Source organism: Carassius carassius, chromosome 45 (genome assembly GCF_963082965.1).
Source record: "Carassius carassius chromosome 45, fCarCar2.1, whole genome shotgun sequence".
In the NCBI taxonomy this organism is placed as follows: Eukaryota; Metazoa; Chordata; class Actinopteri; order Cypriniformes; family Cyprinidae; genus Carassius; species Carassius carassius.
Window position 1 is genome coordinate 4,250,934 of NC_081799.1, and position 26,026 is coordinate 4,276,959.

At 37.0% G+C, this 26,026-nt stretch overlaps 1 protein-coding gene across 1 annotated transcript; it reads right to left on the reverse strand.

The window, feature by feature from the left end:
• Positions 1–1,642: 1,642 nt before the first annotated feature.
• LOC132127261 (glutamate receptor ionotropic, NMDA 3A-like) lies at positions 1,643–26,026 on the reverse strand. Its single transcript, XM_059539051.1, has 9 exons — positions 25,196–26,026; positions 20,350–20,954; positions 11,285–12,335; positions 11,031–11,176; positions 9,775–9,890; positions 9,520–9,671; positions 7,952–8,116; positions 7,720–7,790; positions 1,643–2,114 (listed from the first exon to the last, which is right to left on the reverse strand). Exons 1-9 carry the CDS (start codon positions 25,907–25,909, stop codon positions 1,778–1,780), a joined length of 3,357 nt encoding a protein of 1,118 aa, XP_059395034.1. The 5' UTR covers positions 25,910–26,026; the 3' UTR covers positions 1,643–1,777.

Sequence of the window (26,026 nt, forward strand, 5' to 3'; positions counted from 1 at the left end):
ATTTTAGCATTTAAAGAAGTGTCCCTTTAATTAAAGAACACTTTTATGCTTTGAGAGTGTAAACTCATTCATGGAATCATGAACTCTTCAAAACAACATTTTAAATCCAATGCAGGTTTGACCTCCCCTGTCAAATGTATCTAAAACACACTTCTCTTCACAGAGAAATGCAATGCAAATGAGATACGGCCAAATGTTTAATTCTTTATAGTTATATGGGCAAATAAAATCCTTCACAGCAAACGTTAAATGCACATAGCTTTAAATGTGGAGTAAACAAATCATTGCCCATCTGCACCAAATCCTCATGCCAGCTGTGCAGTGGGTTTGAGAGTCAAATTGTTGGGATGTTTGCTGCTTCAGGGTTTGAATGACTTGCAGTCATTAACAGACCAATGAATCAGAGTGTCTGCTACTTATAGCATGATTTTAGCCTCTTTAGCATTTCAAATCATGATTCAGTATTATACAAAGAGAATGAAAAGTTGACATAAATCTGTAAGAAACATCCCGGGGGTTTCAGATGCAGATAGTTCATGTAGCATGGAACTGAAAAATGTGTGCATATAAGCAGTAGGCTATTTTAAAAAGGAACATTTTAAAGGTGAAGATGAATTATAAAGAATCCATACATTTATTCCCACTGTGTTAATAATATGTGATCATGTTATCTATCAAGCAACTGTAGTCTGATTCAAGTATATTAATATAATCAAATTATAAGTACTTATTTATATGGAATTTGATTACATACATGTTACATGTTACCAGTTACTATCTGAGACTGCATGTATGTCTCTATCACAGTAGTTGGCATCCTGAGTATCAAAACATGACATGCTGTAAAGTAGGGCATGGATACAGTGCAACGAAGTTAGCAAATCACAGCAGTGGGTGTCTATTTCTGTTTCTGCAAGTGGTAACTATTTTATTCATAATATTATTTTTACAATTGTATTTTTTGTGAAGAAAAAAAAAACAACTTTATGAGCTAACCCTTAGAAACAATATATATACAAATCTTAAACTGCATTTCATGACTCCTTTACAATTAAGATATTCAAAACAGTTTTGTTGTTTGTTTAGAAAAACAAGGAACTGTAAATGTTAATTGAAGTCAGAACTGTATAGTATAATGAAGTATACCCGGGCCTTTAGTCAAAACACTTACAGTTCATTATATTGCATATGGACACTTGAAACTAATTTAAGAAGACTTGAAAGAAGTTAATCTCACAGACATATATCTCAAAGCCATTTTAATACATAGAAACGTAACAATTCAAAGTTAACAGTGTGTGTTTAAGGTGACCAACTCCAGAGATGACGGAACAGCTTTCTTCTTAAAAAACATTCTCAGCTTTGTGTATAAATAATGCAGGAGACACTATTATACATCACAGTTTGACACCTTAAATAAATGTCATTTTGACACATAAATGTCTTCCATTTAGACAGTTATGCTCTGACATTTTCTCAGAATTAAATTTCTGGGAATATAGAAATACACAATGCTTATATCCATTTTTTTTTTAATATATATCTGACGTAATTTCTTCTCTTCTCTCCAATTTCTTCAACTTCAGTTCAATGGGGAATTAAAAAAAGTATATATATATATATATATATATATATATATATATATATATATATATATAAATTCAGAGAATGTGCAAAGTCTTGCTTCCCTTAGGAGACACATTTGAAATAATCAACTGGTAGGTCCAAGCCTTTGAACAATGTAACCAATAAAACTCCAGCTAAATCTCCCATGAGTCTAGGACTCGGTTGATGTCTTTGTCTTCTGATACTGTTCCAGCTCTTTTTTCTTCTTCATGGCAAGCTGTAGTTGCTTTTTGATAAGCTGGATTTGTGTTTCCAGGTCTGTCAGTTCCTGTACTATGGGGTTCTGGGAAAGGCCCAGCAAGTCGGTTCTTCCGTTCAATGTGGTCTGTAACGGAAGTTGTCTTTTGTCCTGTGGGGACAGCAGCTCTTTACAGTGAGAACATTCCAGGTCATTTTGTTGTCCCTCTTGACTGGACAGTTTTCGTCTGTTGCAGTTGGAGGTTCCCAAAGAGTTCAACGGCATTTGTTGGTTGTTTCCAACATTGCAGCTTAATCGGGACAAGAACAATACCACATTATCAGTATATGAACAGAATTTTAAGAAGTATGTCATGGAAAGTTATTCTAGTTGTAATGAAAAACATTGTTTATAAGGACTCTTCTGTACAATACAAAAATATATATATAAAACATTTTGACTGGTCTTGCCATGCATATGCAACAAAACTGATCTATTTTATTTGTTTATACCAAGTGTTCTGAAGCCATATAATAGCTTAAACTTCTTCACATCTAACCTAGATTTCCTTGGAATGTTAATGAAAGATGAAGCTGTCAGAAATTAAGTGTTCTTGTAAGTCAGATCTTAAATTAACTGCCTGATCTGTTTCACAAAACTACTCTGACAAAGATCAACAAATAATGACTTTTATGGTAATTTATGTCATTTTTGAAACTTGAAAGTTCCTGTTCATTATAATTGCATGAAAAATAGCAGCAAGTGCTTTTTTAATTAAAATACAGCTGAAATAAAATATCAATATCAAAACAGTAGATTCAATAATTTATAATAATAATAAAAAAACTACAAATATTTTAGAAATGTAGCCTAAGCGGAATTTCCTAAATTATTAAAACCAAAACTGAAATAAAAATAAAGTTAAATAGGAATAAAAATTGAAACAATATATAATAAAATAGATAAAAGCACATAACATATAGCAATAATTGATAAAACTAAAATTAAATTGAAAACTGAAAACAAAAATAAAAAGCAGTAAAAATAATAATATATAAATAACACTGAAATAACACTGATTGTTTAGAGTGGAATGAGGGTAAGTACAGTAAATGATGACAGAATTTTCATTTTTAAAATAAATATTCCTTTAAAGATGTCTTTAATTACAAATAACATATCAGAAGCGAACAGTACTTTAAAGAAATGTCTCGGTTACGTATGTGTAACCCTTGTTCCCTGAAGGAGGGAATGGAGACATCACATTGTGATCAACGAACTGGGATCATGCTTAGAGAGATATTGCCATGCAATGATTGCATCCAGTTGACCGAAAATGTGTGCAGGTCCTCTACCCTCTGGATGGAGGCCAGTGCAAGCAGGAGCAGAGTCTTCATTTATAGAAACTTCAGCTCAACTAACTGCAAAGACTCAAATGGGGCCCTGCTGTGGTGCTCTGAGCACTTGAGAAAGGTCCCAAAGAGAGAACAGAGGGGGGCTGGGGAGGATTTAACCTTCTCGCCCCCCTAAGGAACCTGATGACCAGGTCATGCTTCCCTACGAACTTGCAATCACAGCAACATAGACTTTAAGGGTGGAGGGAGACAGCCTTCGTTCTAACCCCTGCTGCAAAAAAGACAGCACGACTCTGATTGGGCACCTTCGGGGGTCTTCTCGGTGAGAAGAATACCGTTCAATGAACAGGTTCCACTTCAAGACATAAGCGTGTTTCGTAGATGATGCTCTCACTGAAGTGATGGTCTCAGCTACCTCCTGGGGTCTGTGCCAATTGATCCCTTGGTAAGGGAGTAAACAACCTCAGATGCTTCTGACTCCAGAGGATTAGGTGGCGGGCGAGCTGCGACATGCAACGGGAGCATATACGACCTTATCGGTTGATGTGCACAATGGTCGCAGTGTTGTACATGCAGATCAGCAGATGCTTGCCTCGTAAGTGCCCTCTCTGAGATGGTTCAAGGCAACGCATACTGCTAACAGCTCTAGGCAGTTAGGCCCATCCAAACCCCCCATTTTATGTGGCCCTCCAGCCAGTGGTGGAGGTATCCATGTAAACCACAGCATGCCTGGAGACCTGTTCTAGGGGCACTTCTGCCCGGAGAAACGCAAGGTCTGCCACGGGGTGACAGTTTGGCTGCAGGCCAGTGTGACTTGGACCTAGAGCTGTAGTCAAGTCCAACTTTTTTGAGTCCAAGACCAGGACTAGTCGAGACAGAGTCAAGACCAAGTCCAAAGAGGTTCGAGTCCAAGTCAAGGCCAAATCCAAAAGTTTTGAGTACAAGTGAAGGCTCAGTCCAAATGAGAGAAAAAAAGGATTCTCTTCAAGACCACTTACTTACCTATTGATAATGTATGTGATACGGGAGACAGCATATCTCCCATTCTAAGAAAATCATTTTACATTATTATTTGTAACGATCAAAAAGCATGTGCAAAGTAACAACTCTGTAGGACAGGAGTCTCCAAACTAGATCCTGGAGGGCCAATGCCCTGCAGAGTTTAGCTCCAACTGGCCTTAAAGGGTTGGTTCACCCAAAAATGAAAATTATGTCATTAATAACTCACCCTCATGCCGTTTCAAACCAGTAAGACCTCCATTTATCTTCGGAACACAGTTTAAGATATTTTAGATTTAGTCAGAGAGCTCTAAGTCCCTCCATTGAAACTGTGTGTACGGTATACTGTCCATGTCCAGAAAGGTAAGAAAAACATCATCAAAGTAGTCCATGTGACATCAGAGGGTCAGTTAGAATATTTTGAAGCATAGAAAATACATTTTGGTCCAAAAATAGCAAAAACTACGACTTTATTCAGCATTGTCTTCTCTTCCGTGTCTGTTGTGAGAGAGTTCAAAACAAAGCAGTTTGTCATATCCGGTTCACAAACGAATCATTCGATGTAACCGGATCTTTTTGAACCAGTTCACCAAATCGAACTGAATCGTTTTAAATGGTTCGTGTCTCCAATACGCATTAATCCACAAATGACTTAAGCTGTTAACTTTTTTAATGTGGCTAACACTCCCTCTGAGTTCAAACAAACCAATATCCCGGAGTAATTAATTTACTCAAACAGTACACTGACTGAACTGCTGTGAAGAGAGAACTGAAGATGAACACCTAACCGAGCCAGATAATGACTCGATCACGAGTCAAGAACCGTTTCTGTCAGACGTGTCCGATTCGAGAACCGAGGAGCTGATGATACTGCGCATGTGTGATGAGCGTCTGAACCGAACTGATTCTTTTGGTGATTGATTCTGAGCTAATGTTATGAGCACGGGTAAACCGAAGGCTTGAATGAAGGGCAATCATCTTCAATGACGCCATTAAGTCGAGCACCAAAGAACCGGTGAACCGTTTTCTTCAACCGGTTTATTGAATCGAACTGTCCCAAAGAACTACTAGTGATCCGAAAACCGATGAAAGCGGTTCTTGCCTCGTGAACGAGTCATTATCTGGCTCGACACGGTGTTCATCTTCATTTCTATCTTCACATCAGTTCAGTCAGTGTACTGTTTGAGAAAATGAATTACTCCGGGATATTGGTTTGTTTGAACTCAGAGGGAGTGTCAGCCACATTAAAAAAGTTAACAGCTTAAGTCATTTGTGGATTAATGCGTATTGGATACGCGAACCGTTTAAACGATTCAGTTTGATTTGGTGAACTGGTTCAAAAAGATCAGGTTACATCGAATGATTCATTCGCGATCCGGATATGATAAACTGCTTTGTTTTGAACTCTCTCATAAAGACATGGAAAAGAAGACAATGCTGAATAAAGTTCTGCTATTTTTAGACCAAAATGTATTTTCGATGCTTCAAAATATTCTAACTGACCCTCTGATGTCACATGGACTACTTTGATGATGTTTTTCTTACCTTTCTGGACATGGACAGTATACCGTACACACAGTTTCAATGGAGGGACAGAGAGCTCTCAGACTAAATCTAAAATATCTTAAACTGTGTTTTGAAGATAAATGGAGGTCTTACGGGTTTGGAACAACTTGAGGGTGAGTTATTAATGACATAATTTTCATTTTTGGGTGAACTATCCCTTTAATACCCCTATCTGGAAATTTCTAGTGTGTCTAGTCAGAGCTTGATTAGCTGGTTAAAGTGTGTTTAATTAGGGTTGGAGCTAAACTCTGCAGGACACTGGCCCTCTAGGAAAGAGCTTGTAACTGTAGGCTATCGTCATGTCTGTGGTCAGAAATTTAAATGACTGATGCCTTGGCGCAGCGGACACACGCAGAGCTCGGGATAGGATGCATGCGCGCAGTTAAAGCTAGAGGGGATACGTTTGGCGCTACTGGGCATGCGCCTAATTTGTCACACTGTACAACATTTATTAGTATTTCATTATTGTAAAGACTAAGTTTAAGGCTATGTAGGTATAGACATTAATAAAACACAATCTAACAGGTAGAAAATTTATTTAGAAACATCTAAACTTTTCAGAACATACTGTAGCAAGTGCACCGCTGGTCATGTGATAAGAATCAACGAATCAGCTTCATCCTTTCCCGTAACAAAATTGAAAACTAAGCCAAGAGGAAGAAACAGCTGATCATAGCTGTACAAGGATTGCCATTTTTTTAATTAATTTATTAGCAGAGCTACTGCAATGTGTTTTTAGTGCTGGAAATTCATTTATCATTTGCTGAAACTTCTGCATCTTCATGGAGAGTATGTCATGGTTGCTTAGCAATGGCAGACGCCACGGGAGCACAAGCATAGAGTGCTTGGAGAGTGCAGGCTAAAGAGTGCTTTGGAAAAAAGGAGAAAACGGCACACCTAGTATTTTCCACACGTTTTCAGGCGCGACATGCAAATGTGGTTTTGTTTTGAAGGAGAAAATAGCATATTAGCATATTCTCAGTCGAGACCAACGAGATCATTTGGCGAGTCCAATGACCAAGTCCGAGTGCAAACACCAACAAGTCCGGTCTCGAGTACTACAGCCCTACATGGACCTGGTGAGTGCTGAGTAGCCACGCCCACCTCGGGGCTTGACCATGGAGCCAGTGTTGAAGCAGTCTCATAAGAAGTAGCCCCAACAGCGTGACTGCTGCTGCAGCTGCCATATGCCCCAGAAGCCTCTGAAACAGTTTCAGTGGGATCACAGTCCTGCTCTTGAACATATTCAGGCAGCTCAAAACAGACTAAGCACATCCCTGCATGAGGCATTCTGTCAGTTCGACAGAATTCAACTCCATACCAAGAAAAGAGATCCTTTGCTTCGAAGAGAGTTTGCTCTTTTCCCAGTTGACCCGAAAGCCCAACTGGGAGGAGCGCTGAAGGATACTGCTGGCATGCACTTTGTAGAGGGCCCAACACATTCCTGTGGCAGATCATCTGGTTAAGCAGGAGCGCCGTACTGCCACACAAATCTCTCAAAGACCATGCTGAACTCGTTCAGTCTTCTTCTCTCAGTAGAGCAGTCAGAAGTAAAATTATGTGATCGCTCTGCTCCGAAGCAAAAAGCTGAGCTGCCACCTGCTGCCTAATTATACTCGCGTTGTGACGAGTGGCAGCTGGATACAATCATTCCATGCCAGTATGCATTGGCTCGTTTAGCTTACACTTGAAGTGGATTGGTCTCTCTAAGTGAGATTCCAATTCTTCGGTCACGACGTTACTTGTAGTTACCGTATGAAAGGGAAATATGGTTATAAGTTAAACATATTAAAGGACTTACAACAAAATACTGGTAAAGCTTGTAAGATAAACATTATGTTGTTTGATTCATATGATGTCAGAAAGATCAATCCATTTAGATATTTTTTGCTTTGAAATAACAAAGTTTTCCGAGAATGACACTACTTTAGCACTTCGATGTTGCTTGAATGCTAGACATTATTTAAAAGCTCCTTTGTTATGAAAGCAGTTTACCTTTTCTCTGGTTTTGCAACCGTCTGTAATTTGTCTTCTTTGAAAGTCGGGTTAAGTGCTCGATGTAATCTCTGTAAAAATCAATTAATTTAAGTGTTATTAAAGAAAAGAGGTGTTGAGAATTACAAAGTAAGTAATGAGCAAAGCATTCCTTTAATGCCACAACGAGTCACTAAGATGAAATGTAATTATGTGTAATATAACCAGCGCGGAATTGCAGAAATGAACTAACTTGACTGGTGTGAAGCCAGTATTTATGCTGTGATGACTGATGCATTCTGGGTATCAGCCAGCGATGGAGAATGTGTTCACCCAGTGTGGTGAGCAGAGACAGGGCCACTCCAACACACAGCATGACGAATAACCCTGAGAAGTGCTTTATCCCCATCTGTAACGTCTGAGGATGACAACAGAAAGTCAAGGTTTGAAAAGAGGAATAGTTCAGCCATGAATGAAATTTTGTCAGTATTTAGTTCCATAAAACTCCATATTGTTTAGCTTATTCTGTAAGACACAAAATGAGTGGTCTATAAAAGTAGACAATTTTAATGTCAAAAAAGATTAACACCATTAAACCATCTTAGAAGTAGTTTGAATGACTTGTGCACTTTATTCCAAGTCTTCTATGAGAAACAAATCATAGTTATTATCCTTCTGAAAACGTTCCTCTTCACCAGAGCTCTTAAATCTCTAACTCAATTAAACAAGCAAACAATTCATTTGTGAATGAAGAAAGAAAATAATGCATGATTAGAATGATAAAAGGTTTAGTAAATGATGATGAAAGCAAGATCTGAAAAAGGAAGCAAATAAATGGAGTAACTTCTCATTAGAATACAATTTTATGTTTGGATGTCAAATTTAGGTTTAAAAACAGTTGCATTTAAAGTTGCGTAAGACAAGTTAGTGTGTTTGTCTCTCTGTGTGTATAAAATATATAAAACAATATAATCCTTTCTATATACATATACAGTTCAAAAGTTGTCAGTACACTTTTTCTTTTGAAGAAACAAACAAACAAACAAAAAACAACAACATAACATTAAATTGACAAAAAAATAACAGTAAAGACGTTTATAGTCTTAAAATATTTACAAAAGTTTTGAATGCAAATAAACAATATTCTTTTGAACTTTCTATTTATCGAACAATCCTTAAAAGATGTGTCTAGGTTTCCAAAAAAACTATGTAGCAGACTAACTTAAAAAAAAAAGAAAAATCTTACAGACCCTAAACATTTATATATGTATAATAATAATTAAATACAGCTTTACTTTCAAAATAATAAATAAAAAAATCCAAGTGGCCGTTCACACAGATTACATCTTTGCATGTAAAATGCGAGACAAAGCACTCATTCATGGTTTTAAACAAGTGCAGCTTGTTACTGTAAACAAAGCATACAGCGCTTGCTCTGCCTCCGGGATCTTCTGATTGGTCCAGGTTCTGGAGGTGACGTTAATGAATGGTGCTGCGTTTAAAATGTGAAATTCTTTTAACTTGACACCACTTGACACTTTTAACTTGGCATCTTAAAAATGAGACGTTCATGTGTGTGACATGGCAAAAGATAGAATGCGATAGAAAAACAACGGGAAAGTAGTGCACTGGAATGGAATGGTTCTGTGTGAATTTGAAAAAGTTATTATATTTCGTCCTAAAAAATAGACAGCCCCTTCTATGTGCCACTCCTGATTCGAAAGGAAATGTGTCATCAAACTATTTAGATAGATCCACTTTCTTAAGTGAACATCATCAAAATGATAGCATCTCTGATTTTTAATTTTGTATAAGACTCACCTCTGTGACTGCAAAGCTTCTTTTACCGCAGGGTACCACCTTATACCACTTATCATGCAGCATGTCCATAAATCCATCAGATTTGTACTGACTGACCAGCTCAGAGATATTTGAGGTGAGAGGAGAGTTCTGTTTGAGCCCAATGCCATAGCCTGTGGAAGGATGGGAAATATATTTTTTATCAGCAAGTGCACAGTAGTTAATTCACTCCATAACTTAGAAACAATAACAAGTGAGAAGCATTCATTTACTGGCCTTCAATCGCAAAAGGCTTTCCCACTGTCAGCATCTTGCAGTCTGCATCAATAGACACTTCATAGTCTAAAAGTGCTTTGTCCATTATGAAAGCATCCAACTTTTGGGGATCATCCCTGGAATTGCATCAGACAGTTTGCTTTTATATAATGACACATATATTTGCTGCATTCAGACATTTTGTCTATGGAGATACAATGTTGTCACAGTTACATTCTCGTTTATCCTATGCGATTAGAAATGTATGTTATCTTGCAAAAACACGTGCTGTATTGATTTAAAAAGAGAGACCTGACTAACCTTCTTAGGAAAATATTGCACATTTCATCTGCTTCTCCTGAAATCTATTCATTTTGCAATGCTTGAAGGAATTATACACTGTGGAAATAGTATGCAGTCTGATTTGAGGACTGCATCAAATCATGTCCTTAAGGTTGTGGAAACTCAAAAGAGGAGTTTCAGACTTGCAACAGAGGATATGAAAGAAGGAAAACCTCTTCTAAATTTAGTTAAGTGTGGCCTGTCGAACACTTAAGTGACATCTGGAAAATCTTGGCACTAGCTTATGTGCATTGGTAATTTCTGCAATTATTAAAATTAAATAATTTTATTTTTTTATTTTTATTAATAAGTATCTTATTTGGGGAGTTGGGGTCCCTGACTACTAAAATAAAAAAATCATAACCCCCCAAAAAATGAATAAATAAAATAAACTTTACTTTACTTACATTTACTCATTATCACGTTTTCGTTGTTTTCAATGCCCTACATTTTCAATTAAATTTTTTTTGTGGCTATTGCTGAATTTTATATATATATGGGGGGCAAATAGAAAATAATTGAAAATAAATTATTAAATATATTTATGAAAATATATTTAAACATCTGACATTTCACATTAAAAATATATATGATTTTTTATCTATGTATTGCTTGATATTTATAATGTATACTTTGCAATGAAGGAATATATGTTTTGCATGTTTGTCAGACATTCCAGTTAGTAATAAGTAATATTATTTTGCATGCAAATTTGCAGCCTCCCAGATCATTCAATCAGTAGCAATGTGTGTTTTCAACACAGTCTAAACATTAGTCAAGTCTATTCATTCCCAGTCTTATACAGTGAAACCACTGGGTTTGCATGAAACTGCAAGAAGGCCAAAGCCATCTAAGAAGGACATGATAGAGGGCATCCAGCAAATTATTGCAGCATCAATGATCAATGCCACTTTGCAATAACGATTACGACTTACTTAAGAAGATCTATTCCATCAGGGGTTGCAGGGACATTATATCGTCTCATGTATTCATACATCTCTGGGAAGCTTTTTTTCACATAGCCCTCAGCGCTGCTCTCCCGAACGGTTCCAAAGCGGAAACCTTGTGATGGATGGTGGAGCTTGAAAAGCAAAAGGACCGGTTTCATCAACCAGGAAGTAGATTTGTAACCTCTAAGCCTGCCAGTCATTGACATAATCTGAAAATTGTAAACACAAGTTGATCTTACCTTGGGATCATGTATACCTGATAGTTGCTCGTAGGTTTTCTCACCAACCATGACAGCAGCGAGATTAGCCGTGTACGTTGAAAGGCAGAACAAACAGAATATGGCCCAGAGGTTCATGAGGAATCTGCCGGTCCAACACTTTGGCGGTTTAATGGCGGCAGTCCTGCCGAATAAGATTGCGTAGCAAACGTTTAGCGCAGAGGAGAAAGAAAAGACACGGTCCCTGTTTCTTCCCCTCGGAGTCATGCCGAAAGGGCTTTTCCACTCGTACAAGGTCAGGAACACGGCCGTCACGTGTAAAGACACAAATATTCCCAGCCACATACTCCAGTGCAGGGGCCACATGAAGGCGCCGATAGGTGCGGCGGTATCCCTAGTCCTGACGAGGATTCCCAGACTGGTGGAGAAGAAGGGGCTGGTGAAGTCGATGACCTGACTGCGTGCTGAGTTGATGCTAAAGGAAGTGACGGCCAGATGTGCCGCTCCACTCATGAGGTCCCCAACCAGCCCCGTCCAGCGACCGTTCTTGTAAGCTCCATATTTCCCATCTCCCACGATATAGAGGTCAAAGTCAAAGCCCATGTCCTCTGCCAGCTTCTCCAAAAGATCAATGCAATATCCATAACAACATTTTTTTAACGCCATGGAGACACTGTCGTTGGCACCTTGCAAACCCTGAAAAAGGTTTTCCAATAAGGATGTGTCATTTGTTAGCGGGTCAAGGCACAGCTGGCCAGCTGGGCACAAGCCTTCTTCATCAACGTCTCGGGTGAAGACAAACGGATGTTCTACAAGGGTGACGACGCGCAAGTGTAAACGAGAGGAATGCCGCCAGTCCACTCCTGCCTGAGAATGTCTCTTGATAGGCCAAACTCTATAATCCATAACCATTTTGCCTTGCTTCCAGCTGCCAAGGCGCGTCCACATGGGCTTGCCTATTGGGTCCTGCTGGAGATTCCATATGAAGTGATGGCTTTCAGAGATGATGGTTGATTCCTCCTGAACATTGATGTAGCCACTTAGGCCGTCAAAAGACATGCTGGCCATGTATCTAAAAATATAAGAAAATCATATATCATTGTAATCCATAGAAATTCATCCAATCTAATTCTGACAAATACAGCATCAAAGCAAAATGAACCTGATTTACTTTTACAACAAAATGTGTCTAATCTAAAGGTCCGTTCATATATAGGATGATAACTTTAAAGTTGAAATAATCATTCAAATTCTTTGAGAATAGAGAATTCCTCATCACAGCTTTAATGATCATGACACAGAGAAACAATATCATCACATTCAGAACCTAGCGCAGGGTGAAATAAGGACAAACAGTTCTATTTAACTCAACTATTGCTTAAAAAGTACTATATATTTCTTGCTTAAAATGAACCCACAATACAGTAGGTTGGAAATTAACATTTATTCAGATGTTCAATAAATGGACATTTCTTAACAACATATATATTTTTAAATGACTTATTAATAAATGTTCACCTTTTGATTATTGCTGATGCCTCTATAAATTATGTGTCTAATTTTTTATTTACAACCTATTCTGGGCTCATTTTCAGCCAGCAATATAGTAATTTTTAAATAATATTTGAAAGTCGCAGTGTTTGTCCATATTTCAACCAGAACTGAGTTAATAATATTTTTTTAAGTGTAAACAGAATGTTATTGTGCAACGCTAATATAGTTATCATTATAGTTATTAATATTGGTGTGAATGGATCCTTTTTTTTAAACTATATATCATTGCACATTTCTCTAAAACAACAGATTTGGAGTACTTAAATGCATTTAAACAGTATGTCCCACAATGTACACTTGGTGTAAATAGCTAACTAAAAATAAAATGGTGACTATTTTTGTTGTTGTTGTTGTTTTTGTGCTAAATAAATACTATTCTAATTGCAAAAGATAAACTACGCTATATCGTATTATATAATATACTGCTACTTAAAGGTGCCATGTGCAACAATTGAGCTAAAAATATTCAAAAAATGACCTACACGCATCAAAAGTATGAGGAGAAATAAGGGCGATGATGTCATTAAAAAAATGTCAAGTTATAGTGCTGCAGAGATATCAACCTTAATTAGCAGTAGCATTACTAGCCCGGCCCGACAGGTGTCGTAATACCAGTTTCGGCCATGGGAGGCGGTATGCGGGCAACATAACCACCAGCCAACCTGCAATACACGAATAACTCGCACGGCTTGTGGGCGTAATCTAACCTGATGTGAAAGTGAAAGTGACGTGACATTCAGCCAAGTATGGTGACCCATACTCAGAATTTGTGCTCTGCATTTAACCCATCCGAAATACACACACACAGAGCAGTGAACACACACACACACACTGTGAGCACACACCTGGAGCAGTGGGCAGCCATTTATGCTGCGGCGCCCGGGGAGCAGTTGGGGGTTCGATGCCTTGCTCAAGGGCACCTAAGTCGTGGTATTGAAGGTGGAGAGAGAACTGTACATGCACTCCCCCCACCCACAATTCCTGCCAGCCCGGGACTCAAACTCACAACCTTTTTGATTGGGAGTCCGACTCTCTAACCATTAGGCCACGACTCAATCATGTCACATGTCAATCATGTGGAAAGTACAGCCCACTACTTCATGTGACTCAAGCCCTTGGCAAGAGACCACCACCCGCTACAGGGAAACAACCGCGCTCGGAATCACAAATCAAATCCGATAAGAAAAGGAGCCGAACCAGAGTAAACATCGGCACTGCTTTCAATCGCTGGAGACAACTGATGGACCTGAAAGAAATGAGGTCCGACACCGAACTTGCAACATTTCTTTTGGATTGGTAAGTTAGATGCTGTTAGTATTTCGCTAGAAGTTTGTTTTATATGTTTGTGTATTTTTTTTCGGGTAGTTATAACATAGAAATGTATCGAAGGCTGTTCTATAAACGTGCTAATGTCAGCGATGGCTAACCCTAGCTGCGTTTGATAATTAGCTAGCTATAACTTACCCATTTTTTTATATCATAAGTAACCTGCTCTGTCTAGTCTGTTGGTCTCCGTGTCCTCTTTGCTTCGTGGTTTTTCTGTACGTGAGAAAATTGATGTGTGGCGTGAAAGCGTGTGAAAAGAGTCAATTGCGTGTGTCTCACGGTGAATGCTTGTGAGAGTTGGCAGCTCTGGTTACGTTGGTTGGCGCTAGCTTGGTCAACATCAGCTGTCTGATGTTGACCAATGATGTTGACAGAATGCTGTCTGTCAGATTAATTTAATTCCAATAATGTGTATTTACAACTCAATGTAATATGAACAAAACGAATATGAACATATTCACTGGTAAAGGTGAAGGGGAGTAGCTTGAAGATGTCATGTTACAAAATCACTTGACATCACCCAATGTTCCTCTGGAGGCAAAACGTCCTCTTATAGCAGCGGTTTTCAATTCCAGTCCTCGCGCCCCACTGCTCTGCATATTTTGCACGTTTCTCTTTGTTAACACACCTGATTCAGATAATCAGCTCGTTAGAAATGAACTCCGTGCATGAACTGTTTTTCAAATGTTCATTGCTCCCTACTCTCTGAGCAGGGGAAATCTGTTGAAGTTTACCTCACATCGAAACATACATTCACTGATTTGTGCTGTGCAGCGTCTTTAAACATGGACAACTGTGACATCATATACCTCTGTAAATCAATACAATTTAAATTCACGTCTTGCACACTTCAATGCACTTTGATTGGAACATATAGCTACGTTCGCTTCGAACTGGAATCATGGCTGAATATCCTGTGATGTCCACTTCGCAGGGCACTTATGTTCGAATAGAACAAATGTCTGAAGCGCTAAGAGAAACGTTCACAATGTGCAGAGCAGTGGGGCGCGAGGACTGCAATTGAGAACCGCTGTCTTATAGGCTTCAGCTATGCTCTAGGATTGTTGTGAAGGTAGAGGCGGAGCATAGAGACTGCCGTTTCTCGTTTGTTACTCTAGAGTAGACCAATTCACTTTATTGAGGCATACTGCCCCCATCTGGTATGGAATGTGGAGTATGACTTGATTTTTTTGCCAGATATGACAGATGGCACCTTTAAATGGCTCCAGTTGATGATGTTACTTTTCCTACTAGCATTTATATGTAGATTAACTGCCTCAAATTATTACTAACTTGTAAATCTAAAGGCTCATATTAGCTTCCCTAATAACTGATTATTTTTACTGGATATATTCTATTGAATCTGAAAATATAGCATTACAGAAGTTAAATATGTGAATGCCTTATCATTTTATCTTTAATGCTCCAATCTCACAGTGAACCAACTTCCCGGTGGGTAAGATGTGCCATTTAGCTACTGTACTTGACTGACCTTTCAGTTTAGGGAATATTACTACTGTCTTATTACTGTTCTATCTTCAATTCAGTTTTTTCATTTTTTTTTCTGCAGTGGTGTAGCTAATGGTAACTCTTTTAAATCAGTAATGATAGGAGTGCTGAGCCTGTGAAATTTAAGCCCTGAGGTAGTTTGCTTTGAAGTTGGTGGAGTTGTTTCCTGACAGTGCAGTGTTGGAAAAAACGCTCTTGATATGCTGTCTCTATGAGCGTGTTTGCCACCAGGCTAATGTCGTGTCTTACTGCTTTTCATTGCACTAACCGCAGCCATTTCTTGCACACTATGAGAATGTTTTTTTTTTTTTTTTTGCTCTTTCTGTTGACATATTCAGAAAAAAAAACTCTTGACTGTGGATAAAGAGGATAATCTTTATAGAATATGCAGACGTGGAGTATTCCAGTACCAGATTATCAAAAGTCACTATATAATTATAGTCACTATATGTGACCCTGGACCACAAAACCAGTCTTAACCCTTGTGGATTGTTCAAATTTACTACCCTTTCGAGTTGTTCGGGATGAAAACATCCACTCAATTAAACTGCTGTAAAAATGTATCAGATTTATATATTTTTTCAATTTTTTTTTGCATAAATCTGTTAATCAACCTCAGTACTGATCAAAACTACCAAATGTTTTAAAAAAAAATCCAAGATTTTAACTCTTTAATTGCCAAGTTCATAAATGATGTCACTGATTTGGGGGGGAAAAACACACAAAATGACTTATTTTCAAAGATTAGTAGCAACATTGGCTTTGATGCATTTTTAGTCTTTGTGCAACATTAGATTTAATTTTTTTCCCCCTAATTTGTTGTTGGTGGCTGTTTTTGCCCCATTGACTTCCATTATAACGACATTTTTTGATTGCAAAGCCATGACACCATGTAATCATGCATTCTTGGTTGTTTGTGGTTTTCTTTTTTGGAAAGAGGTAAAATTTGTTAATTTTACAGTTGATCACTAGGTGGGACCATTAAGCCTTTAGATAGCCCTGTGCAAAAAAAGGCTTGGTTTCTGGCTTGTATATGGAGTTATATGGAGTATAACAGCAAATTATAGTGTTTGTGTGTGTGTGAGATTCTTGATTGTTGGTGGTTTTCCCTGTTGGGAAGAGGTAACATTTGTTATTTTTACAGTTGATCACTAGGTGGGACCATTAACCATTTAGATAGGCCTGTGCAAAAAAAGCTTAGTTTCTGACTTGTATATGAAGCTATATGGAGTATAACAGCATATTATATTGAGTGTGTATTTGTGTGTGTGTGAGAAAGAGAGAGAGTGTGTGGGAGAGAGACCTTTACGCACTTACCTTAATGTATTTCAGAAAATCACAATGTACACCTCAGCTCTTAGAACTACATGGAGTAAATAAAAGTGTATTTATGCACGTGCTGCCTTTTAATGGTGGTGAAAGTATTCGGTTGTTAAGTGATGACGTAAGAAGCGCTGTTTCCGGGTCCAGGCCTCAACTTGCTTCACTTGAGAATATGACCTCAGCAGCCGTTTATGAGCACTGTTTATTCATATTGATAATTTAAGTTGAACGCTTTCAAACTTACGATATACACTACAGTCTCCTTGCTCACAGTTTCCCAAACACAAATAATTTGTATATATTTTTTTTATATTTATATTTTCATTGTCTGGTTATCTGGTACCTCGGTATGGAGTTAAAGGTTAATATTATAACTTTTTTGCTAGTATTCTATCACATTGTGAGTTTATATTAGCACCTTTTGTTGTTTTCCCGTGGTAACTGATAGAGCGTTTGGACACGGAAGCGCTGCTACGTGACGTCAGACTTAACAAGCTAATAGACTAAACAAAAGCAAAGTACGTGGATTTAAACACTTGCATGCCATTGTGCTGGATATTTAATGGTGAGAAGAGCAGCAAGCAACACGAGAAAGGGCTTGACTTGTACCAAAGTTTTAGAAATGATTATGTAGCGTGACCCCTCCAGCGAGCTGCAGCTTATTTGAAGTTGGTATTGCATTTTGGTTCATAATACATTATGTTCATAAATTTGATGCGAAGTAGATTTTTTTTACAGGATTTTAAGGTTTTAAACTGGCTTTACCATCAAGAAAAGAGGAGCATTTCACATATAGGCCATCTGTACTTTTCACCATCAAAAGGAAGCAGGTGCATAAACACACTTCTTTTTTTATTGTTTACTCCATGTAGTTCTGAGAGCATGAGGTGCATATTTTGATTTTTTTTCAGATACTGTACATCAAGGTAAGTGCACAAAGGTCTCTCTCACACCCTCTCTTTCTCTCTCTCTCTCTATCACACACACACACACACTATAATTTGCTATTATACTCCATATATCTCCATACAAGCCAGAAACTAAGCTTTTTTGCACAGGCCTATCTAAAGGGTTAATGGTCCCACTTAGTGATCAACTGTAAAAAATAACAAATGTTACCTCTTCCCAACAGGGAAAACCACCAACAATCAAGAATCTCACACACACACAAACACTATAATTTGCTGTTACATTTACATTTACATTTAATCATTTAGCAGACGCTTTTATCCAAAGCGACTTACAAATGAGAACAATAGAAGCAGTCAGGTCAACAAGAGAACAACAACAGTATACAAGTGCCATGACAAGTCTCAGTAAGTCTAGTATAGAATGCATAGGTAGGTTTTTTTTTTATTTAAAAGACAAGAAAAGGAAAAGTGCTAGTGTTAGTTGGTTAAGTGCAGGCGAAAAAGATGAGTCTTTAGCTGTTTCTTGAAAATGAGTAAAGACTGTACGAATACGAATTGAGATTGGGAGGTCATTCCACCAGCTCCATATAACTGTTATACTCCATATAACTCCATATACAAGCCAGAAACCAAGCCTTTTTTTGCACAGGCCTATCTAAAGGGTTAATGGTCCCACCTAGTGATCAACTGTGAAAATACATTTTTTTTACCTCTTCCCAAAAGTGAAAACCACAAACAATCAAGAATGCATGATTATATGGTGTCATGGCTTTGCAATCATAAAATGTCGTTATAATGGAAGTCAACGGGGCAAAAACAGCCACCAACAGCAAATTAGGGAGAAAAAATTTAAATCTAATGGTGCACAAAAACTAACAATGCATCAAAGCCAATCTTTTTACTAATCTATGACATGCCCAAGACTGTGATAAAAGGTAAAAAAGAATCCAGTCCACAATCACTTTTTATATTGAAAATATGTAATTTTGTGTTTTTTTCCAAATCAGTGACAATCATTTATGAACTTGGTAATTAAAAAGTTAAAATCTTGGAATTTTTTTTTTTTAAATTTGGTAGTTTTGATCAGGACTGAGGTTGATTAATAGATCTATGCAAAAAAAATTGAAAAAATATTTATCTGATACATTTTTACAGCAGTTTAATTTAGTGGATGTTTTCATCCACGAACATCCCGAAAGAGTAGTGAATTTGCCCACAGTGTACCGTTGAGTTTTTGAAAAATTTCAAAGCATTTACCCAAAATATGGGTCAAAATAAGATTTGTCACCAAAAATCATTCCATTAGCTCAAACACAGAGAAAGTTGTGGCCAAAATAAGACTAAACTTTACCCCCTAGTGGATGAAAACGTCCCCAACAACGCACAAGGGTTAAGTTTAAATTTTTCTAAATTTATACAGCATCTGATTTATACAGCATCTGAAAGCCAAATAAATATGATTTCTTTGATGTATGGTTTATTAGGATCTGACAATATTCGGCCGAGATAGAACTATTTGAAAATCTGGAATCTGAGGGTCCCAAAAAAAAAAAAAAAATCTAAATACTGAGAAAATCACCATTAAAGTAAATCACCAAATAAAGTTCTAAGCAATGCATATAACTGATCGAAAATTGTTATATATATATATATATATATATATATATATATATATATATATATATATATATATATATATATATATATAACAAGTTTTTTTTTTTATTATTTTTTTGGCTATTGCTATTGCTAAAAATATACCACAGTGACCAAAGTTTCGTGGTCCAGGGTCACATATAATTCTCTCTCTCTCTATTTATTTATTTATATATATATATATATATATATATATATATATATATAATACATGTTCATTAATGTCGCTGGGTAGAGTAGCTCAGTTGCTGCTTTGTTGTACATTTGAAATCAAATGGAATTTAATGACTGATTTGGAACACTTTACCTACTCAGCAAGTATTTGTGTCACACAAGTAGCATTCCTTAAGTGCACAGGAATCTTTTATTCCAATATATTTGGTATTTGTTTGATTTTAACATATTGCTAAGCTGATGACAAGAAACTCTAACAAGCATAAAACCATTACAAATATTGGATAAAATATATATATTTTTTGACTGAGCTATTTTTATTAGTAATTGAAGATGAAATCAATTTAAAATTGAAATTAAAATACAGTGGAGAAGAAGCAGAAACAAGTGACTGCATATAGAAGAGCATTGCAGCACCCATTGCTAATTGGTGTGTCAATTGGTTTGAAGTTCAGTGTTTGAACAGACAGAGATTCTTTGTGTAACCACAGATGCTAATAAATAACTTTTATTTTTAGAAGTGTATTTTAAAAGCTTCTTTTTTTTTATTGTAGCCTTCACATTTGGAGCGTGTGATGCCACAACTATATCACAAATATTACAAAATATCAAGCAGTGTATAAAATCAAATACCTGGACAGAAATTCTCCGGATGTGAGATTTTTAGTCTCAAGGCTTGCCAGGCAATTTGTGATGCCAGGAATCAGCGCCAGTTCTGGAGACACAATGGCAGCTGATCCCACTGCTCGTGCTACCAGCTCTAAAGCATCCTGGACATAATGATCAAGCGAGGGCTCACCCATACCACCATGTGCAATAAGACCCATGGGAAGCCCCTCTGTCCGCAATACTTCCACATTCTGAGAGTCTCCTATAATCCAATGGTAATCTGGTAGAATCAGCCCAAACTTTGCAATCGTAGTAAAGATTCTCCTTATATCCCTGATGTCACATCCAAAGGTCACTATAGTAGATGTCGAGTCCTTAATGGACTCAAGCTGAACTTGTAGGGACATCTGAAAGTCACTTTTGGAGCTACCATTGGTGGATATCTTGAGGACTGTCCCCAGATGAAATTTGGAGTTGTTATGGAGCAAGAAAACAAAGTCTGAAATATTCATCTGTTGACACATCACCAGACTGACATCATACCAGTTATTCATGGACAGCAGGGAGAAGATGAGATCTGCTTGAGTGGTTTGAGGGTTTTGCAAGGCCATCTGGAAATGGAGAGAGTTCTGTTGGGAAGAAACATATGAGGTTATCATTACAAAGAGATGGATATACAGTACTATGGATCTTGTTTGTCAAACATCCAACTAGTCAACTGGTAATATCAACTAGTTCATCTGGAATCAAAGAATCAAATCATGATTCATGGCTGTATTAAAATGGCATAGCCGTTCTGAGTTTGAGGATGTGAGGATGTGAGCCGCCCAGAGTAGAACATCCTGGTTGTCATCTATTATAATTACAGTAATTGCAACATTCCGTGAATGCTTCTTTTAATAAATGCACAGTATATTTACTATTTTTACTATTCTCCATATAGTTGATTTTACACATCCCTTCCTGTCTGCCAAACAGAGGGAAGGCATGAGTTTTAAGATCAACAGATTTTTATCGCAAATGCATGATTTGATGGACAGTCTCCTTCTGTTTGCAGATTGAGTTTCTTAAACAGATTCTCCTCTGAGAAAAACAAATATTTAGATTTCCAACATGATGTCCAAGTGAGCAATTCTTTGCTTCTGAAAACAATTTCTTTTAAATGCTCTCTGGTTCCATTTATGATGCATGGAAATATAAATGCATCTGTTATATAATCTCAAACTAGCTCAACACGTTTGAAAGTTGACAAATACTCTGAAAATAGTCTGTTTTTTCTTTATCTGTTCAATTAGCCTCCTCAAACGCTTGGAACTTGTATTATTAATTGCATTTCACTGCATCATTTTGCTCTGTCCAAAGACAGAACTCATAAAATTAACCACAATGATCTGCTTATTTATTTTTTATTTTTGATGTTAGGAAATATTGGCCGATGGACCAAAATACTGATTTATTTTTTGATTTTCCTGTAACTTGATTATGTAGCATGACCAGGAGCAGTGTTGCCAAGTCCAGCGCAATTTTTGTTGCCGTGTTGTTAATATATGATTTAGACTGAGGTGGAATCCCTGAAAGCAGGAATGCAACTACACTCTCAGAAATAAAGATACAAAAGCTGTCACTGGGGCTGTACCTTTTCAAAAGGTACAGCCCCAGTGACAGCTTTTGTACCTTTATTTCGGAGGACTCTATTTAGTCTCAGGCATTCCCACCAAAATATGGAAGTAGAGTATTTCCGATATGGAACGGACATCTAAACGTTGCCCACTTAGGACATCAAGAAACATTAATTACATGAGGTCTGGGATCTCAATGTTTTAATAATATAATAGCTATTAATAACATGACATTGTGCTGCTAAGGATATCAAGACCTTAACAGACACTGCCAAATGAAATGTTATCCGAGCCATTTAATTTCCTCTGGGGTTGCAATTATGCGATGGCAGAAAACAGGCTAATCAGAATTGATCAAGGAAAAGCTTTCCAGGGATTTATCTCAAGATGTCTAAACAAAGTCTGACTTATTTTCAGTAGGAGTTGTCTTGAAATCTAATTGGCCTAACCTGTGGGAGAGTAATAAGTACCACTAACAAGTTAAGAAGAGACACTTAAGAGGTTTTGAGTGGGTACATCATCCCGAGTATGTTTTATATTGAAGAAGCCCGTGTCATTAGATGATTTGCAAGCTGGGATACAGGCAGATATTACTGCTGTGTCATAAAAAACCACTGGAGGGTGATACAATTAAATGTGCGTTTCCAGCAGCTTTGAAGATGAATGGGTAAAGATAGGTGATTTGATACACCCCAGTTCTTCGGCCCTGTGGAGAGTGGCTTGATGGACTTTCAGTTTGTCTCCTCATAACCTTGAAACCTTTAAAAAATATCCCGGAAGGAATTGGGAATGATAAATGAAACCTACAATGTTGTGAAATAATATAGTTGTTGTACTGGTCTTTAATAATATAGACATCTAATTGTCACCTGTGTTACAGTGGAAATTATTACTGCCACCTTTTCCATAACAGATGGGCAAAGTAAGACAAAATGTTCATAACTTTGAAAAAATAAAAAAATAAAAATAGATCCAGGAAAATAGTTTTTAATGTTTACTAAATTAACAATTCATACAATTCATTAAACTATTAAACCTACATCTCCAAAATGAACATTTTACTTCAGTGTACTATAAAATTGTATGAATACTAAAGATACACACACACACACACACACACACATATATATATATATATATATATACATATATATGAATAATGAACAACATTAAACAAATAAGCAAATAAAATAAAATATACTAAAATAAAATAAAATAAAATAAAATAAAATAAAATAAAATAAAATAAAATAAAATAAAATAAATAAAATAAAATAAAATAAAATAAAATAAAATAAAATAAAATAAAATAAAATAAAATAAAATAAAATAAAATAAAGGCAAGTTCTAAAAAAAATCTAAAGATTTGATACTTAAAATGGTATTGCATCCCTAATTTAAATGTCAATGTTAACCTTGACAATGATTTTCCCTTTGGGCTGTTTTGCTGCTGATGTTTTAATAAATAGGCAATTACTACATCATCATCCATCTGCAGACCTTTTTCATCACATTTTAAATTCTTGATTCGTATTTAGTAACACAAGGTAAATGTCTACTTTTTAGTATATTTATTTATTTCATCCTTTCTTCCTTGCTTTCTTCCTTCCCTCCATCCATTATTTAATGATATGCAATCAAATAAATTGAAGGTGTTTCATCTATTTATGTATGTCTGACTTTTACCTAATATTTAAGTATTGAAAAGAACCAAATATATAAAGAACAAGGAATTCTGTTATGGCAATCGTCCCAGAAACCTTTGAGTTGAAAACTGAGTTTTGTATTCATCCACCATCTGAGAGCACAATTCCTGTTCTGACAGAAGTCAGTAAGGCTCAGAAACGAGCACATTGAGAGACTAATTGCTATTTGGACAGATTCTGAGACACCAATTCTTTTTCTGACTCCTACACCGATTCTGAGCTCATAGAGAAATCTGATAAATCTTATATGAGCCATGTAAACAAAGAGCTGACCAGAAGATGGTGCTAACTTCAAAAGATCAGATATCAAAAAGCTCTGTCCTCAGGGTGCACAGTGCATTTTTATCAGATACAATGTTTCACCATCTAAATAGCTGTTTTATTTTTTGGTTTAGTCTGATCCAGCAGGTGTCACAACAAACTTCCAATTCCATTTCCAAAAAGCATTTCCACCCTTTCATCAGACACCTTAAGTTTTAGTTAGATTTAAATATTGACCAATATATATAGTGAACATTTGATACCAGTCGTTAAAACATCAGTTATACTAATCCATAGCACTGAATTTATGATTTATGCACTAAATATGAGACATGCATTCTTAAAAAAAAAGCCATTAAATAACCATTTTTGGTGGTTAATCAAAGAACATCGTCTTAAAATCTATTTCTTTCTTTCTTAATAATCTGAAGAACCTTCTACTTCCAGTATAATGCAATGGAAAGATTCCATTAATGTTTCCAGTTCTTCTTGGAAATTATACTAAATAAAGAACCTTTATTTGAAAGAGTGTGGGATAAAACATGTTCAACAACAACATTGTCATCGGTTTTGACAAATTTAATTTACTTACCAGTTCGTAAAAATATACTACACAATGCTATCACTTCAACCTAAAAATAGAAGCTTTTAATAACATTGTAATAAACAAGTCATAACATAACAGACTTGCAAGATTTTAACAGAAATGCATGCAATATTAAATGTATTATGTATTTGGGTATGTTAATTTTAAAAAGAAAAACATTTTACAGCTGTGTTTTTGAGTTATATAAATATTTGTGTTCATTTTAGTGGCTGATGAAAGTGACCACTCAATTTTGGATGTTGATATGCATAAAATCGTTCTGTATTCTCAGCTCATTCTCAGTTTAATACATTGTCAACATTCGTATTATTTGATAAACTGTTTATTATTTTTGTACCTGACATTCATATCACAAGAGAAAATACACATTTATTTGAAAAGCAGGAGGTAGCACAGCATAGATTTATTTACTGAGTCTGCAGTGTACTGTTTATAATAATAATAATAAAAAAAAAACTACTAAAATAATTGACCATTCATGCATGCTTCCAATCCAATTTCTCAGTTCCAAACATTTTCAACTTGTCCTCTATTTGTACTTGTGTGTAGTGTAGTAGTCCCTAATTTCTCAATGAAGAAACGGAGCTCCAGAAACTATATGCAGCTATATGCAGACCAATGCTATATATGTAAAGATTAGTATTTTTCATTAAAAATAAATAAATAAATAAACACACCTGACACTGGCGTTTAATTTCGCGCTGGACGACGCTGATAACTGGGATCTGTAGCGTCGTGGCGATAAATTCCAACATCACCAGTTCGTCCCTGTTTTGTGGGAACGCGACGATGGCAGAAACTCCTTGCACGATGACAGTGTGGCAAACACTTTGCAGGAACGATACGGGATCTGCGCAGGCAGGTGTAGATGAGGAGGAAAAGGAGAAAGCAGGTAATTCTCCCAGTCCTGCTTCCACGGCCATGACTATCTCAAGGCTGAGGTTGTAAGGTAAAAGCCCCGCCACTCGATTGAGGCTCTCTGTAGCGAGTAGAACAGAGTCTCGAGGTAGAAACACAGCGTCCGGACCCACTTGTTTGAGTGCGCTTTTACTTTTAAAGGCCTTGTGGGGGTTATTCACTGAGCTTTTAGTCCTGATACCCCTCCATCCTCGTTCGTGCCCACTTTGGGTGATCGTGTCCCACTCTTCCCACGTTTCTCTCTCTGCTTCCCAGTCCGTGTCTCTCCCTCTGAGTGAATCCAGCCTGAACACTCGAGGCTGCAGGTGCAGAGCTCCGACTCTCACCGTGTGTCCGATCCTCTTCAGAATCTGACATGGCTGTGGATGTGCCAGAGATGCTGGGGGAACAAGCAGCATCATCAAAGCGCTTGGCGCAAGTAAGGAGAGCCACAGCAACCTGCCCAGCGCACCCCAGATCCAAGAGCCAGGCATTACTCCAAAATACCCTCGGTAAAGCTCTGGAAACTACGGGATCCGCGTCCACCTGCGCGCCCGGTGGTACAGCGCTGGATAGATGAAGGATCGCCGGTGAATCTCCTAGACGCAGCA